The sequence below is a fragment of the Plectropomus leopardus genome, chromosome 12, assembly GCF_008729295.1.
Source record: "Plectropomus leopardus isolate mb chromosome 12, YSFRI_Pleo_2.0, whole genome shotgun sequence".
NCBI lineage: Eukaryota > Metazoa > Chordata > Actinopteri > Perciformes > Serranidae > Plectropomus > Plectropomus leopardus.
Genome location: NC_056474.1, coordinates 31021471 through 31038398, shown reverse-complemented (window position 1 = coordinate 31038398; position 16928 = coordinate 31021471). Strand labels below are relative to the sequence as shown.

General features: G+C 39.2%; 1 protein-coding gene across 1 annotated transcript in view; it reads left to right on the top strand.

Moving 5' to 3' along the window:
* The first annotated feature begins 7406 nt into the window (after positions 1-7406).
* The window catches only part of LOC121951855 (sickle tail protein-like), a 104656-nt gene continuing 95134 nt past the window's right edge, over positions 7407-16928 (top strand). Inside the window, exon 1 of the mRNA XM_042498341.1 lies at positions 7407-7680. Within this exon, the coding sequence (XP_042354275.1) occupies positions 7407-7680 (274 nt within the window). The remainder of the gene's footprint in view (positions 7681-16928) is intronic.

The window sequence follows — 16928 nt, the reverse complement described above, 5'->3', positions numbered from 1 at the left end:
CAGTTCAAACTTTGAAGAAGTTACCGCAGTGATGCTGCAGCGGTAAAAAGAGGGGACTGCACTTGATAAGTGCAGACACTAGATGGCAGCAGACTGACTGAATCCTGGTGACAGGATTTTACTCTGTGCCTCTTTTTTGAATAGGAGCAGGATTAGATCATGTGAAAATACCTAGCTGCTTCTCATGTTATTTGGGTTTTTTTCTTTAAAATGACACAAACACAATTGTTTTAGTAAAAGTATTTAACCCTTAGGGACTGTTTTGGACATTTCACACACTTTTCACTCTTCTTTTTTTGATAATTTTGGCTGTGTTCATACATATGGCATAAATAAAAATAAAATAAAATACACTGTGGAAATTTAATTATTACATTCATATTGTTAAGTGAAAAAATGTGCCATTTAAACCATTCAAACTGCAATTTTTGATCCCACAGCCATCAAAGCATAAAAACATGCATTGTATTATTTCTGGGTGTCATTTTGGGCTTTTGTGGCAGAATGTGTCATTTCTACTATTTTCCACGTGATGATATCATTTTTTTTTTTTTTACCATATTGGCAAATGGAGAAAATACATTTGCAGATCACAGATCCCCAGGCTGCGACAATCAAAGGAAAAAAAAAAAAATTGCATATGGGGGGGGGGGGTTTTGTGGGTTTTTCTTTTCATCTAAAAACATAATGGCATCATGAAAAAAAATATAAATGCAATAAAAATAGAGTCATAAGTCATAATAAAAGAGTCAAAGTCATAATAATCAATCATTCAATCAAACACATTCATTATTATTGTGTAATATGTTTTTATAGCCTGATTTTAAAAATGATATGTTGTGTGCAGAGCAGTATGAATGTGAATATTTGATACTGCACAAAAATGTATGTAATGTATGTATAAAAATCAGTGCTGCTGCTAATCATTGACATATCCCAGGCTGTGCTAATAAAAAAACTACTTTGCATGTAGTATATAGAAAATATATTTTTCTTCTTTTTTTTAAAATCTAAAAACATAGTGGCACCATGACAAGAACGTGGCAATGAAAGGGTTAAAATTCTGAAAATTAATGAATATTTGATGTTTATAATTAGGACTGATGTTGGTTAACAAAATAATTCAATGAAAGTAGAAAATAATATTAATGTCTATTTTTATTTTCTTTTTTTTTTTAACTTAATTTTAAAATTTTGCTACCTAGCAGGAAATGTCTGCCAATAGGTCCGTTAGTTTGCTTGTTCATTTACTCTTTATTAAAACACATCTAGTTCTGCCTGCACAGTTCCTATTTTGTGCATATCTACAAACTGTACAATAGTCTTGCTATAAGGAGGGTTTGTTAGAGAGGTTGTTAGAGACAGTAAACTGTTGGTGTGTTTGTGTTTAGCATCTTTGTCAGACTTCGTCTCAAATTCAGAGCCTATTATCAGAGTTATGTTAAGCCCCCCCCCCCCAGTAGGAGTCATTATATTTCTAAAACAACATAAGGAAGCTGAAAGATTAGAGAGGAAGTTGATTTAACATCTCCTGACATTTCTTCTATCTAAAAACAGAGCTTATACTCAGCAAAATGTCACTCTGTGGATAACAAACCAAGAGCTACTAGAACCCATGAAAGATTGGGGCTCAGCAGTCCTTCAGCAGCATGAAAATGTAACTTCTACACAGAGCTTCATTGGAAACAGGCAGATGTTTTTGAAGTGTTGTTTTTACTGATGACATTCCAAATCTCTCACAACACAGCAATTATTGTTATTGTTCATTACAGATTCAAAATTATTGTTATACAATGTTTTACTGACAGACTGAAGAACTACTGAACTGTGTAGAGAACCCAGTCTAGTACATTCCTGGTTTGAAAAAGCTATGTTTAAATCAGTTATACTATTGTAAAGAAAAAAAAGTTTACTCAACACTTGAAAACATGTTTTGCACTTTATTTTGCATTTTACAAAGAAAAAAAATGTACAAACTGTAAAAACGTAGCATTGTGTATTGTCTTTACTCTGAATACAACTTTATTTTTATAACAAAGCTATTATTCAGTCAGTTCTTTTGTTATACAATACTGTACTGTCTGCTTGGACAGCTGACCTGTGTTAGCCTACTAAAGTTCTTGTAATCCAAGAACAAGTTTAACTTTGAAGCCTTTGTTTTTTTTTTTGTCAACATTGGATTATTTGAACGACAGAACGACAATAGAATAAAAAGCCTACCTCCATGAGCTTTTTTACAACCATGAGAACCGTTATATCTCACACAAAGCAACAAAAAAAAATAAAAATAAAAAACAGGAATCTTGACATTACAGTCGAGAATAATATCTGCAAAGTGCATCTCTAATTTCATTTGCTCTCTCATTGTCCACTTGTGGGTCTTGTCTCACATCCATCCCATTGTTGTCCTCATTTTCCTCCATCACATTGTCTCTATCCAGGAACTTCACAAAAACTGTGTAGGACACAACATGCTGACACAATTTGGCTGACCAGGGAAATGTGGGCATCACATACCTTTAGCAGACATCTCCACCTGCCCTTGTGGCGCCCAAAGGCACACTCTACAGTCAAGCGAGCTTGACTTAGGCGATGGTTGAAACCTATCTGCTCTTGTGTTACTCTAACCTCACGGTAAGGTTTCATCAGCCATGAGAGCAGAGGGTAGGCCGAATCACCTAAAATAACAAGCGGGACATCAATCCCTTCGATGTTTCTATCATTCTAGGTAAAAGTGTGCCACTAGTACCTCGCTCATACAGTCCTGAAAGTGCAAAAACACGGGCATCATGGATCCTACCTGGTCGCCCAACATTAATGTCCCAGAAAATTAGCCTGTGGTCCACCACACCTTGCAAAATAATAGAATAAGGCCCCTTTTTCTTATAATAATCCGCTGGCGCAACAGAAGAAGCTCTGATGTTAATGTGTGTTCTACCTGGGGAAATCTCCATTTATCACGAAAGCAGCAAATCTGAACTCAGCAGCAGAGGGTGTTTTGATGTACTGTGGCTTTAATACTGCATTTATGACCGTGACAACTTCTTGAGTGATGACACAACATGTGAACAAGACAAGGCCAAAAAGGTGTGACAGACAGCGGTATTCCAAATTTGTTGCCAGTCTCCAGACGCAAATTGTCACTTGAACCTCAACAGGCACTGGCTTTCTGTATCTGGTATTTTGTCAGGTCAACCAGGGCTGGAGGGCATTAGACAATTGTGAGAAAGTGCCTTTTCGCATCCTGAAGTTCAGAAGCCACTCTTGGTCAGTCCAAGTGCTGGAGATGTGTGGCCACCAAGATGTAGTGCGTGGATATACCCATATCTACTTGTAGTGAAGGCAAAGAGATGGAAGATGTTATCCCAATATGTCATTATTGTCTTGTATTGGTTTAATGTCTCCTTCCGGCGCATAAGACCTATACACAGACATGGTATGCACAATTTACTGATTAGATAACAATAATCTAATGAAGCTTACCTGATGCACCGTCTGTAGTATCGTGTGAGTGCGTGATGTGCAGAAAGTGCGCCCATCAGAGCCCATCTTCATCGGCGATTATTTGAGGCGGCACGTCTTCTCCTCAGTTGATGGAGTAGGAGATTGTTTTCGATGCACAGTCTGGATTCGCGGTAGAATTGGATATTTTCTTGAGTTGCGTAACATTGGTATAGTAACCACAGAAATGTGCAAAAACAAATTTGCCACACATGCTGTTGGTGCTCCATTATTGCTGTTTTTTACCGGCGTTTTTCCTTTTGGGATATCTGACCAATGAGAGAACGGCTGGTCGCACATGGCATTTCCAATTTTGTACCGCTACAGACTGTTGCCTTGTGAACACAAACGACCCAAATGAAATATGCAGCAATTGTCTTAATTTAGCCTCTGAACAAAGCAAACAGGCCACATGTATGAATACAGCCTTAATGACACACCATAGAAAAACACCAGGTCCTTGCAGATAATGGACACCCAGCAGAGTCAGTAGCACAAACACAGCTAGGTAGTCCGCCATTGTTGTTATTGTTTTCCTCCTACACGTGCATGGCTGTTTGTCTGAAACTTAATTTGCATCGGCAAAGTGCAGCCATGATGCCACTGTTCTCACATTATACGTACATATGTAACACATATAGTAATATTGCACATTACTGTGGTTTCTTCACATTCAAATAATATCAAAACCTAACCCAACTAATATAATTTTACAATACATGACAGTTACTGTATCAATAACAGCAAAATAAATTTTGAATTGAGATCAATGATTGTTTCACTAACTCAGGAGAGACGCACCAGACTGACATTTCTCCATTATTTGTTTAGATGCAGCTGTGTCACTACAATGAGAAAAATCGAAGAATTTCTGCACAAATGTGCTCTGGTTCTTGAGACGGTTATGTTTAGGAATCTTGGAACCTTGGTTCTATGTAGCCAACCATGTTTTTACCAGATTTGTGCAGAACCATTTTAATCAATGTCATCACCAGAAGGTGTTTCACAATGCAAACCAGAAGTAAACAGTAGTAACAAAATGGCAGATTACACTGATTATCTGAAAACTTTAGTTAATAATAATAATAATAATACACAGGGTTTATGTCACGCCTTTCAAGGACTCTGGGTTGCTTTCCAAAAAAAAAAGGGTTGGGTGGCTAGTAGTAGGCAGAGGTGAAGAGATGGGTTTTGAGGGAGGAGGCTCTTGGAGGAGAGGGAAGTGAGGCTACACGATGGCAGCCTTCACGGAAGTCTTTTACCGACCAACATACCCCCATGACCGGGTAACAGTTAATGATTGGACGCGCGAAGCACTGCAGCTACAGCTGATCAGACTGATCCGACACATCGCAACATCACTGCATCACTCCCAAGTTTTATACGTTAATGTTTCCTGATTCATTTTCTTTCTGTCATGATCTGTTATTTCCCTCCTTAACTTTAATTATAACACCAATCGTCATTTCCATTCAGTCACATGTGAGGCTCACTCCTGAGTGTCAGGTTTGATGAGTTACAGAATTTAAATTTTCCCTGAACTATTTGGTCCAATAAATAATTTTCAATGTTAAAAAGACAGCATGATCATATTCTGGGTTATTAAACCAACAAGTTATTAAACTAACAAATTTAAGATCAGAATATCAATAGAGACAGATGCAAATATTGAATAAATCATATAACCGTATATATATATATATATATATATTTATAAGCCTACATTCTGCGTGTGAAGACACAAACTCCATTAGAAGTTTGTACATCTGTTAATAAAGCCGACAGACAGCTGATCCACCTGCCACCGTCATCAGAAACAGACGTCGCTTAACGTGACGTTCCAGAGCAAAGGACATCACGTTTGTCTAAAGACATGTCTCTCTCTTCATATCTTCTCCTCGGCTCCTCCGCTTGCATCTCCTGTGGGTGGGACTAAGACGCAAGGAAGAGACCCGAGTGAGGTAAACATGGATGAAGAAATGGGATGTACCCTGAGTCACGGAGCTGTTGGGGGAGGGAGTTCCAAAGCCTGGGAGCAGCCCTGGAGAAGACTCTGTCCCCAAAAGTGTTTAAGATAGATATATGGGTGGAGAGAAGATTGGCAGAGGCTGATCTGAGGGGTCATGAGGGTTGGTAAGGGGAGAGGAGGCTGTTACTGCAGATATTAGTTTTAACCCCCCAAAAAACTAGCATGAACAAACTATTAGTGAGTCTTTTTCTTTTTCTGCTGATTTCTTACTTGACTTCTTCATTGTTGGCTTCTACATTTTTCTATATATTTTCAACATGTAGAATATGCAACATGCTCTCATCCCAAGTTGTCACATGTTGCTGCTTTGCAGTAGACTTCTTCATCTGCTCTTTACATTCTGGGATGCTGCTACTGTGATGTCAATGTAAGCACATGGTGGGATTACGCTGCATGTTATGTTTAAGCAACAAAAGCACATAGCAGCCAATGTCGGTACATCAACAATTCACATGCTGGCATGGATAGTTAGGATTTGGCAATGAGGGTGTGGGTTAGGATTAGGGGAAGGAGGCACATGGTAAGGTGTCAAAAAAAACCCCACTACATTCAGACGGGAAGCAAACGATGGACTTTCACATAAAAGTCCAGGGTTTGTTGGACCCACCTACTGCCCCTCCCGCCTACCCTATAGGCATCCTTGTGCTCTTTATATTTTGCAGCGTAACTGAAAGCATTTCAACCTGATGCCACTCTGTGGCATATCATTTGGACATGACAGGTTCTGTCTGGCTGCATTCTCAAGTGACGCTTATCAGGCTGCCTTGGCAGGTGCCATCAGTTTTCTCTGGCTGCCTTCTCAGATAATGCCGTCCAGGGGTGTATCATGGGGATGCAAACAGTGGCTTTTGGTGTTGGGAATGTATGCTGAAAACATCGTCAAAGTGTTGCCGTTTGACAATTTATGAATGAGAATGGCCTTGAATATGACACGCCCACTGATGTCACCATAACCGCCGCATGCGGTAGTGAGACCTGCAACACTGAGATCACCTACTGGAAACTGAAAGCTTTTGGTGTTTTAGTAAAAGTGACACGCATGGAATCAGGAAAAACTGCTAAAATTGCTAATGCGAGTATTGAGACATCAAGACGGATTAGCATGGTGTATAGTGACAATGCCATCATGTGAGCAGTATTTTCATGTTGATGCAGCTTATTCAAGAGAGTTGGAAGGAACAGAGAGCAGAGAGGGAAATTAAAGAGGAAAAGATGGATTTCAAAGTGGAAAGAAGGAGCGAGAGATGAGAGAGAGGAGGAGGTGGCAGGGAGAGAGAGCGTGTGTCGAGCTCTCCCGGAGGAGTTTAGGCGCACAGAGGGTGCTTGCTGCTGACAGAGAGACAGTGGGAGGAAGACAGGGAATAATACACGGTGAACTGGCTTTACGCTCAGTGAACAGCCACTCGGTTGCACACTTATCACTGCTGTGAGCATAGGGCTGGTCCAGAGGTACAGAGATATGACAGTCTAGAAAGGGACGAAGAAGACAGACAAAAGAAGACTGAGGGTAGAAGCGATTGACTCAAAGCTGCAACACACCATCAGAAACACTTCAGGAGAACATCGAGACATTGAGAGAGACAGAAGAAGACAACTGCATGGGCAAAAACTCTTAAGAACTGAAAGGAAGACAACAATTGGATGAGAAAACCTTGCAGGCACAAAATCCTTCTTCAGCAGTCCTCCTCTATGCATGAAAGCAAGAAATAAGAGACAGAAGAGAAGCAGGCAAGAAACAAGTGGGACAGACAGTAAAGCAGCAGGAGGAGAAACAAGAAGAATCACCCAGAGGTAAAGGAAGAAGGCAAGAACAACTTGGGAACGAGGACTAACCCTGGAGTATCTATCCAGCGCTCTGCTCAGCCCCGCAGGGAAGATGTCCAAGTCCTCCTCGCGGCTGGTTCGACCCGGATCGGCGGGGTCTAAGAGCCCCAGCTTGAGGAAGGAGGCACAGAGTAATCGCTCATGCATGCTGCGGATCGGAGAGAGGCTGATGAGGGCAGGCAGTGAGGGCAACCTGGTCCAGAGACCCATCGCAGCCCAGAGCCAGGCTTCCTCGGCTGGAATAGGGCAAGGGACGAATGGACAGACACAACCTCTAGCACTTGAGGACAAACCCACTGAGCATACAGGAAATAGCTCAAGCAAAGGTAAGGTGCATCTCTGAGCTCTGCAAATAATACTTAACCAAACACGATGCTCTAATAGTGTATAACGTAACAGTCAGAGGACGGACTTTGGTGGCTTTTCTGCAACTTTATTTCTAAAAAATAAGTCTGCAGCCTGGATATAGCCTATATTTATCTGTTTTATCAGATTCTGTACCTGGGTTAACACTGATACACCGTATCTGTATCATCTTTATCCCATTCAAAGAGCTTCCTACAGTATTTTAGTGACTTTTAGTTTCCTGAAGTGCTTTGTGTTATATAAAGAGAACACATAAATCAGTATCACTTGTTTCAGAAAATTTGAACAGTACCGCTCAATTCCCAGCAAGATGAATTAAATGCAGTTTTCCTTCAAAAGAGGAATGCTCCAGTAATGTCTCACAAATACTGACAAAAGCCCTCTTCGCACAGGACCGGTATTACCCAGGGACCTCATGTGACTGAGACGTGACTCCCCCGAGGTTTGCGTTTTGTGCGGTGCATTTGCACAGGATAAGCAACGCTGGTATTTTATTCTTATATACTGACATTATCTCCTGGATAAGATGCGCACAGTCATTTGTAACTCAGCACTACACAACACAAACACTACACAGCACTACTAGCAGTGATGTTTAGTGATAACCTCCTTTTTTTCTTTTTAATATGCGTTAATGAAACTGACACATTGTCAATATCCATTTCCTCATCCTTCAAGATTTTGCTCTTCTGATTGATCTGAGCTTGCTTCTTCTGCCAATGGGTCTTTCTGCTGTGTAGCAAGATGAACCTCTTGCACCCAAAATGCTTTCACAACTTCAATTTATACTTGCAAATGCAACCTCCAGAATTCTTGACCTGGTAATAGCCTCAGAAGCTGTTTATACGGCAATTGTGTTTGCATGAAATGTTGAACTTATGTTCAGGTTTGGCCTTTCGTTCATGCAACAATGACATTTTTAGGGGCCTGAAAATGCAAACCTTTGAATCTGTCACCGTGTAAACTGGCAATGTGCAGATCCTGTGAGAACGGTGACGTCACAGCCGTACTTCGAGCGTGCCTGTGGTTTTCTTCTATGGTGTATCATTACAAAGTTACACCACCAACTACTGGCCTGTCATGTGGACTACAGTGTTTTCAGTTTTTTTGTGGATCCTTGTGAAGTCTCGTAATGTTATGTCTACGTCCGTCTTCCTTTTGCCTGGTGATTCAGTTGGTGGGTGTGGTTCGATAGGGAGAAAATAATTCCTAAATGAAACAGCTCCCAACAAGCTCTGTGGAATTTCTTAAGTAACTAGGTCATAATTTCTGGGAAGAGACATTGCTGCTGAGTTTTTCAAATGTGTTTTTTGGTGTTTTGAGCATAATAAGCTGAATGCCATCTAGCTTTATTATATCGGAGAGAAGTCAGACATCTATACAGCTGATGTCTTCAACACTGGGGAACTCACATTAAACAGTCTAGATATAGCAGTAGCACTACAGGTAAAAGGACAAATATGCATTTTTGATCTTAGGGTGAACTGACCCTTTCTCACTTTATTTTATTCAGATGTAGGCTAATTGACAGTTTTAGTAGATTTGTAGCAATTTTGCCACTGATTTAGTGACACATATTTTGCAGAGTGGGATATATTGTTGCTGTGAAACCTTCCTCATATCTCTGACATGGAATTAAAACTTAGAGACTGACATTAATGTTTTGTTGTTTCTCACAGCTAAACTCTGTATGATATGATGTGAACACAGCATAAGGAGCAGAGGAAGTGTGAAATGCATGTGACATTTCGAATAATGGGTTTGGCTTGCATTTACACATTGTCTATTCATGCTGTCTGCCTTGCAGTATTTTATTTCAGGCATAAACTTAAGATACAAATGCTCAAATTAGGGAGACAAATATGTCTCATGTGTTTCACTTCAATACATGCATATTCCAGACTGAAGTTGGAAAAGCAGAGAATGATTTCATGTGTGACCTCGCTGCTGCTGCTGCTCCAAGGCTCGATGAGTTGCTGTCATGGTGTCAGAGCTCATGCATGAACTGTGATCCATCACCGTGTTAGTGTGTCAGTCCAGCACTAAGAAAACACCGCTGCCCTGCCATTCACTGCTACTTTGCCTCTCTATGGTCAACTCACAACCTTTGATCGGGGCGTTTAAAAAAAGTCCTATTACATTACGCTATTGTACATATGTACATGCAATAATACATACGTGTCCTCACATATAGAGCCTACCTGGGGACTGATATTACAAGTTGATTTTATCCTATCACATGTTCTGTATGTTAGTTGCAGTGTGTATGTCATTGGACAAGTGATAAGAAATGTCAGCACAGAATATAATTTTATATAATCAACAAATACTCAGTATATTTACATGATGTTAGAAAGAGTTGAATTATTGTGGTAGTCCGACTAAAACTAAAACTATACATGTAAATAAGTGTACATGTAATAAGTGCTCATAAATATCTTACAAGCCAATAATAAATGTGTTTTGCTATAATTAACACTTATTAAGTCTTATGTAATAAACATCTTATTATCATTGATAAGTGGTCTTTAAATTGTTAAACAATGTTACCTTACTAAATCCCTTTTTTAAAAAATTAGATTCTATAATTCTAACATTTATTTGGAATTATAAATCCCATAGGATCAGGAAGGGACATGCAAACCTAAAACAAGCGGTGGGCTGGCCCTTTCGGACTTTATGCAGTATTGCTGGGCGGCAACTATTCGGTGCATCTCCTACTGGCTAGATGAGACGGTTTTGCTTGCCAGCTGGCTGGACATGGAGCGGGAGGATCTTGATGTCTCCCACTCATCTCCAAAAATCATACTATAACTATAATCCAACTATTCATAGTACTATTCAGATATGGAGACAAATATCAAAACATTTTAAGCTTAGAGCTCTATCCTTTACACTTCTCCTGTTGGCAAATCCATCGTTTGCTCCTTCCATTATGGATGGAGCCTTTGATCAAATAATGCGGACTGTACTGTGTTGGGGATTTATATATTCGGGGCATCATTTAAGCAACTCCAGGAGAAATATGGACTGCCAAAGAACAACTTTTTTAGATACCTCCAGATCAGACAATATGTGAAGACTCACCTGGACAATTTACAGTACAAATACAGTACCCGACAAATTAGACCAGTGTCTCAAAGACTGCATAGCAGAGGGAAATGCAATTTCATTTATATACGATCTTTTGCAGGAACATGGACAAGTGAATATGGAGGGTATTTAGAGGGAATGGGAAATAGACCTAGGGAGGGAAATAGCAAAGGACATTTGGGAGAAGGGCCTAAAATATGTGAATAGATGTTCCCTTAATTCTAGACACTGTATGATCCAGTTTAAAACTTTACACAGATTACATTATTCAAAGGCAAAACTACATAAAATCTTCCCAGAAACGTCACCGATTTGTGAAAAATGTAACCACATACATTACATAGTTATGTACTATGTCCCAAACTGGGCTGCATTTTTTTTTTTCATTTTACTCAGAGGTTTTTAAGGTTGAAATAAGCTCAGATCCACTTTTAGTTATATTGGGTGCATCAGAAAACTGTAAAAACCTAAGGAGTGCACAGCACCACCTCCTGTCCTACGGCCTCCTCTGCCCCGTTCTTCTGCTCTGGAAAAAGAAAGACATACCAACTTTTAAAGCCTGGATAACAACACTGACTAAACCCTCCATTTGGAAAGGATTCAACATATCCTCAATGACAGATTAGGAGAATTTGAAAGGTTTTGGAAACCTGTGATCTCATATTTAGAGAAGGTGGATGGTTAAGATGCAATGTTTATAGATAGCTTCTATCAGACCTAAGTAGCACTACATCTGGGTTGGGGTTGGGGTTGAGAGGGAGGCTCTATGCTATATGTTATTTGTTGTGCTGTTTTTATGTTTGTTTGTTTTTGTTTTATTTTTCTATAGTAGGATTTCAAAATGAGGCAATATGCCCATTATATGGAAACATGTATTAATGCTGTATGGATGCTTCACAATAAAGATATTTGAAACGAAATTGTTAAACAATGTCTCATTAGTGCAAGTGGTCTTGCAAGTGGTTTAACTATTAATTAACGGTTATTACTTATTATTATTAAGACCTTAATATAAAGTGTTGCCAAACTTTTTTTTTTTTTTTTTGGTACCATGCTGTAAATATGTTTATTTCTGCTGTAAAGTTAGACATTTTAACATGGGGTTGTATCAGGATTGGCTCGCTCTTGGAGCCATCTTTGCTTGGAGCCTTTGGAGACCTTGCTTTTTGTCCGATATACTGTTATATATACTATTTTTTTAACTCTTAAATGCCGACATGTGCTGTACACATACATGTACATACTGTACAAACATTGCATTAGGCAAAACAATAGTGTTAATGGCTCCTATTTCCCAGATGCTCCACAGAAAAATTTAGGAGATCTCTTTCCTGCAGCAGTCAGATTTTTTAATAAGGACTGCTGACTAAAACTGCTGCACTGTATCTGACTGTCCAGTCTGTTTTGATTTTACTGTCACTGTTATGATATTGTAGTTATTGTCACTGTAGTATCGTATTTGTTGCTTGTATTTGTATTGATTGCTGTAGCAAAATTGCATATTGCCAAGGGTGGCATAGCTAATTTTGCACATTGCTTAAGTGCACATCCTTAATAGTATCTCATTTTAATTTTTATTATTATTTTTTAGAATCATTTTCTTTTTCTTTCATTTTCGGAGGCAGAGGTAGCATTTTACTATTGTTGTTGTGGTGGACTATTGCGCTTCCTCTGTGACAATACCCTTTTGCTATATTTATTGTTGTATGTTGTACTTGTCTAAATTAGGCATTGATGAGGCAAGAGGCGTAACAACAGACATTGCACCAAATGTATAGGTTTTGTTTGTACCATACAAATCTATGCTGTTTAATAACTATATATCGGCACAACATAAGAGCTTTATCTCTTTTCAAGGTCATGTGCTATCTAACGGAGGAAGCACTGAGAGATATACAGTAGCAGCTCAGGCTTTACCTCGTTGTTATTCACAGAAAATAATCCTGTTCTCCTTGATGCAGTCAGCTAATATAGCTTTTTACAAACAAGCTTCGGTGAGTCATTAGAGCCTAAAGCAGTTTGTGTGTATGTGTGTGTGTGTGTGTGTGTGTTTGGTTTGTGCACAAATAGACTATTATTCTCTTTCTGAGGACATTTCTGTAACACTTTATAATGAGGCTACATGTCAAAATCATATGTTAATGCGTTACTACATGTACGACTCAGAGTGAATTAATGCTTGAATTAATTCATGTTATGAGGATCGACGCTAATATGGAGTAAGTGACTATATTAGATGATGGTGACTTCATGCTAAATGGATCAGATTTAGCACATAAATGCCATAATCGTGCATCCTTGAGTAAGGTCATGGTGTGATATAAATACAGTATGCTCAACTAATAAAGCCTTAATTTCAAAGAGGCATATATTTTACTCCTTCTGTACTTCATTTTTAGCTGATTTTATCCGTAAAGTACGGTGCCAAATAAAGTAGAAAGCAGCAAGAAGAAGGTTATAAAGGGTTTTCTTATTCTTTTTTAATGATTAGTGCTGTATTTCAAGCAAAATATCCTTAAAGGGTAGCATCAATATTTCCCAAGCTGGATTTGCTTTTCCATGTTTTTGCACAGTTTGCAATAGTTTCGTATTTCATAGAGCAAGACGTGAAAGTCTCATCTGGTGTAAACCATAGACCTTATTTCAGAAAACTCACCGACTTTCAAATGTGGGAACCAGAGTGAGGAAATGGTAATTAATTTCTGGGTTTTAGGACTCACTCCAGGAGTACTCTATAGGGCTGTGCCCCACTTTTCTGTGGTCTAGCCCAAAACAAACATGAGCATTTAAGTCACCACCTAAACTGAACCAGGGAGCAGTGCCGTAAATTCCAATAGGCTGACAAAATACCAAGTACCTACCATAGTTATGCTTGCACAGTCCAGTGGGATGGACAATTGTAACTGCCATTTCTAATGCTTTAACTTTTTTTTTTTATCCAAATAATCCATCTGGTGAAAAATTGGCTTGACCAGCCTAAAATGGTTAAGCTGGCTGACCAGTTTAAGGTATGTTTCTGAATATTTTTGATATTCAGAAACATTGAAGTCACTGTACAATTGAAACCAAATCACTGTCCTTGAGTTTAAGAAATAATAGTGTCATGAGGGGGAAGTATGAAAAGCAAAGGGTATAAATCAGTTAAGTCCTCTGTAATGGGATGTGCATGAAGATATATGTGCACAGCTTGACAGGCCTGTCACACCAGCATGTCTGGCTGGTGGCCCAACCAACTAAACCATCAAAGACCAGCAAGAACTGGGTCAGGACCATCTAAAACCAACTAAAACCATCTACCAGCATAAGCTGGTTTTTAGCAGGTTTGTTTTCAGCAAGGAAGTGGCACAGAAAATATAGTTCACATGAACTGGAAACTTTGTTGCTTGTTTTGCATATAAACGTAGATGCCACAGATACAGCACTGCATCATCAGATCTGAGCACTGATATTGGTTAATATTGGTTAACAACAAAAAAGTAATTATACTGAGGACATTGAAAGCTCAATGAGATAAGCTGTTACTCTCCTGCAATAGAATAAATCTGCAGGTTGTTGAGAGTTACATTACAGTGACATAAAACCTTGTGTGGCTCAACAGTCCATATACACTGCAGTTCCAGAGTCCAGCTTCACCATCAACCCTCCTCCATTTCCACTGCCCAAGGATGAAGATCAGTGGTATGAATGAGCGGGCCGTTGGCATCACAGTGATGAAGGCTGAAGAATTCTTTTGCCAAGTCAAAAACTATCTGTGCTCCAGTCAGCTTACGCTACTGTGTTCTGGGAAAACGAGACCTCATTATTTTCATCCAGAGCATGCCACTGTTTGGCAGTGAGGGGCGGGCAGGAGGGATGGGGGAAGGGCATGAGAAGAATGAAAAGTTGTCAGTCTTATTGCATTTGCTTGTTTGCTGGTAGAAGTCGATGGCAAAGGTTACTCAACGTTCCATAAAGAGTCACGCAAGTGAAATACATAAAGCTTTCATTGTAACTTTTGTCATCCAGGAGATTAATTTGCTCCTTTTGTAGACATTGACACACATTAACATGAATTATCTGAAGACTAACTCCAAAAATGTGGTCTAATGGCGTGTTGGCACCTAATGCAATTAAAATTTCCACGTTGTGTTACTTGCACATGTATGGCCACTGGAGTATTTTTAGGGCATTTTGCAACTTGTTGAAAATATACCCTCAACAGCTGTGCTTCTGCTACCAAGGAGAGGCAGCTAACGACTAAATTGGCTTTCAGTGAAATCCAACAGAAAGCTGGATGTAAACACGCAGGCTCCATGCCCTGAAGTAGAGTGAACCAAGATGCTAACTATTATTTATCAGACTGTCACGGCGGCGCATAACACGCCCTCCTTTGTTTACTTTTCACAATAAAAGACCAACTTATTACTCAGAGCATTTTATTAAGGAGCAGCTCAACAAAAATAGCTCACTCAATACAAAGGTATATTTTCAGAGCTTGTCATGTAAAGTTAAAGCATTGTTCATTAATCTCTGAGCCCTTCAAATGCTTATTTGTTCTGTCTCTGTACTGACGCTGAGTGTAGCTTTGTGTGTCCACCGACAGCAAAAAATTTTGTCCTTTATTACTGAACCTCAACTACATCTCAACGCTGATAGGCTATAGTGACACAGCATCACACGAATTTCTTGCTCAAGTTGAAAAATTTGCATTACATTCATCACACCGCCTAATGTGAATTCGCATCTTCACATCTTTGCATTGACTTTGTATATAAGCCTTCCATGTGAAACACTCGCGTCACATTCAGTGTGAATACACACTTAGAAGGGGAAGGGTTTGTTAACACCCAGCAGGCACCGGATGTCAATGTGATGTTAGATAGAAATTTAGCTCTAACGTTGGACAGACGTCCTACTGTGGCTGGAAATGAAAATCAGGTTGATGTCAAAACGTCAAACATTGGCTCAACATCACCCCCAAACGTTGGATAGATGTATTGTGGTTTGATTCAAAATTAGATATCTGTCAAAAAGCCAATGTTGGTGTGACATTAACCTTCCAACATTCAACAGATGTTGAATTTTGTTTTGACAGAAAAATCGGGTTGACATCAAAACCCAATGTTGGGTTGACACCAGCCATCCAAAACTGGATATATGTTAAATTTTGGTTGGAAATAAAAATTGGGTTGACATCAAAACCCAACGCTGGGTTGACATCAGCCTTCCAACATTGGATAAACATTGAATTTTGGTTGGAAATGAATGGGTTGATGTCATCCAACTCAGTATGTGATAGTAACCAGCTTGCACAACTCCTCTCGAGTATGCCATGCTTTATCTGTTATGTCATCAATATATCATCATCTATGTTTGAACTTACATCTATCCAAGAACTACACATGTAATTGTTGTCAAAGAAATCCTGTTAAAATGGAACAAATGTAATCCAGTAGACTCTACAGAGATGGCTTTAATTCTAATTCTCCATTTACACCTCTGGTTTTAAAGTGCTCAGATTAGAAATCCAGAATGGATCCCTGTTAAGAAGCAACTTCCTCACACCTCCCCCTCATGCTAACAAATACACCTTCTTATTTCTCATGTATTTCAGAAAAGATAATAGCAGATTAATTATCTTTGCCAAAGGTAAACCTGGAGAGGAACTTGCACTTGATTGTGTATGTGCTTTTGTGTGCGTGTATGTGCCTATATGCAGCTAATCTCACAAACTACTGGACCAATCAGCTGAACATTTTGTGTGCACTTTTATGATTGTAAGCTCAAGGCCCTTCTGTACTTGTGGTGAGTCATAATCATTGAAAAACTTGTTTTATCGACTTTTCAAGTCATGATTACTTAACATGAAATTTTAATTGTAACATGTAATACTTATAGTGGAAACAGACTGTTCCCTCTCTAGCGTTTACAAGTATTATTATTATTATTAGTGCAGCTTTTGTAAGGACAGCCAGATTTCTTCCCATTTTCCTCGTACCCCTTTTCCACCAAACAGCTGTGGTTCTTGGTTGCATTTATGATTTCTAGAACCTTGTTGCTATCTACCAAACCAGCTCTTGTAGAAACACAGGCTGGTTCCTGAGATAGCAATAAGGTTCACAGCCACAAAACTGAG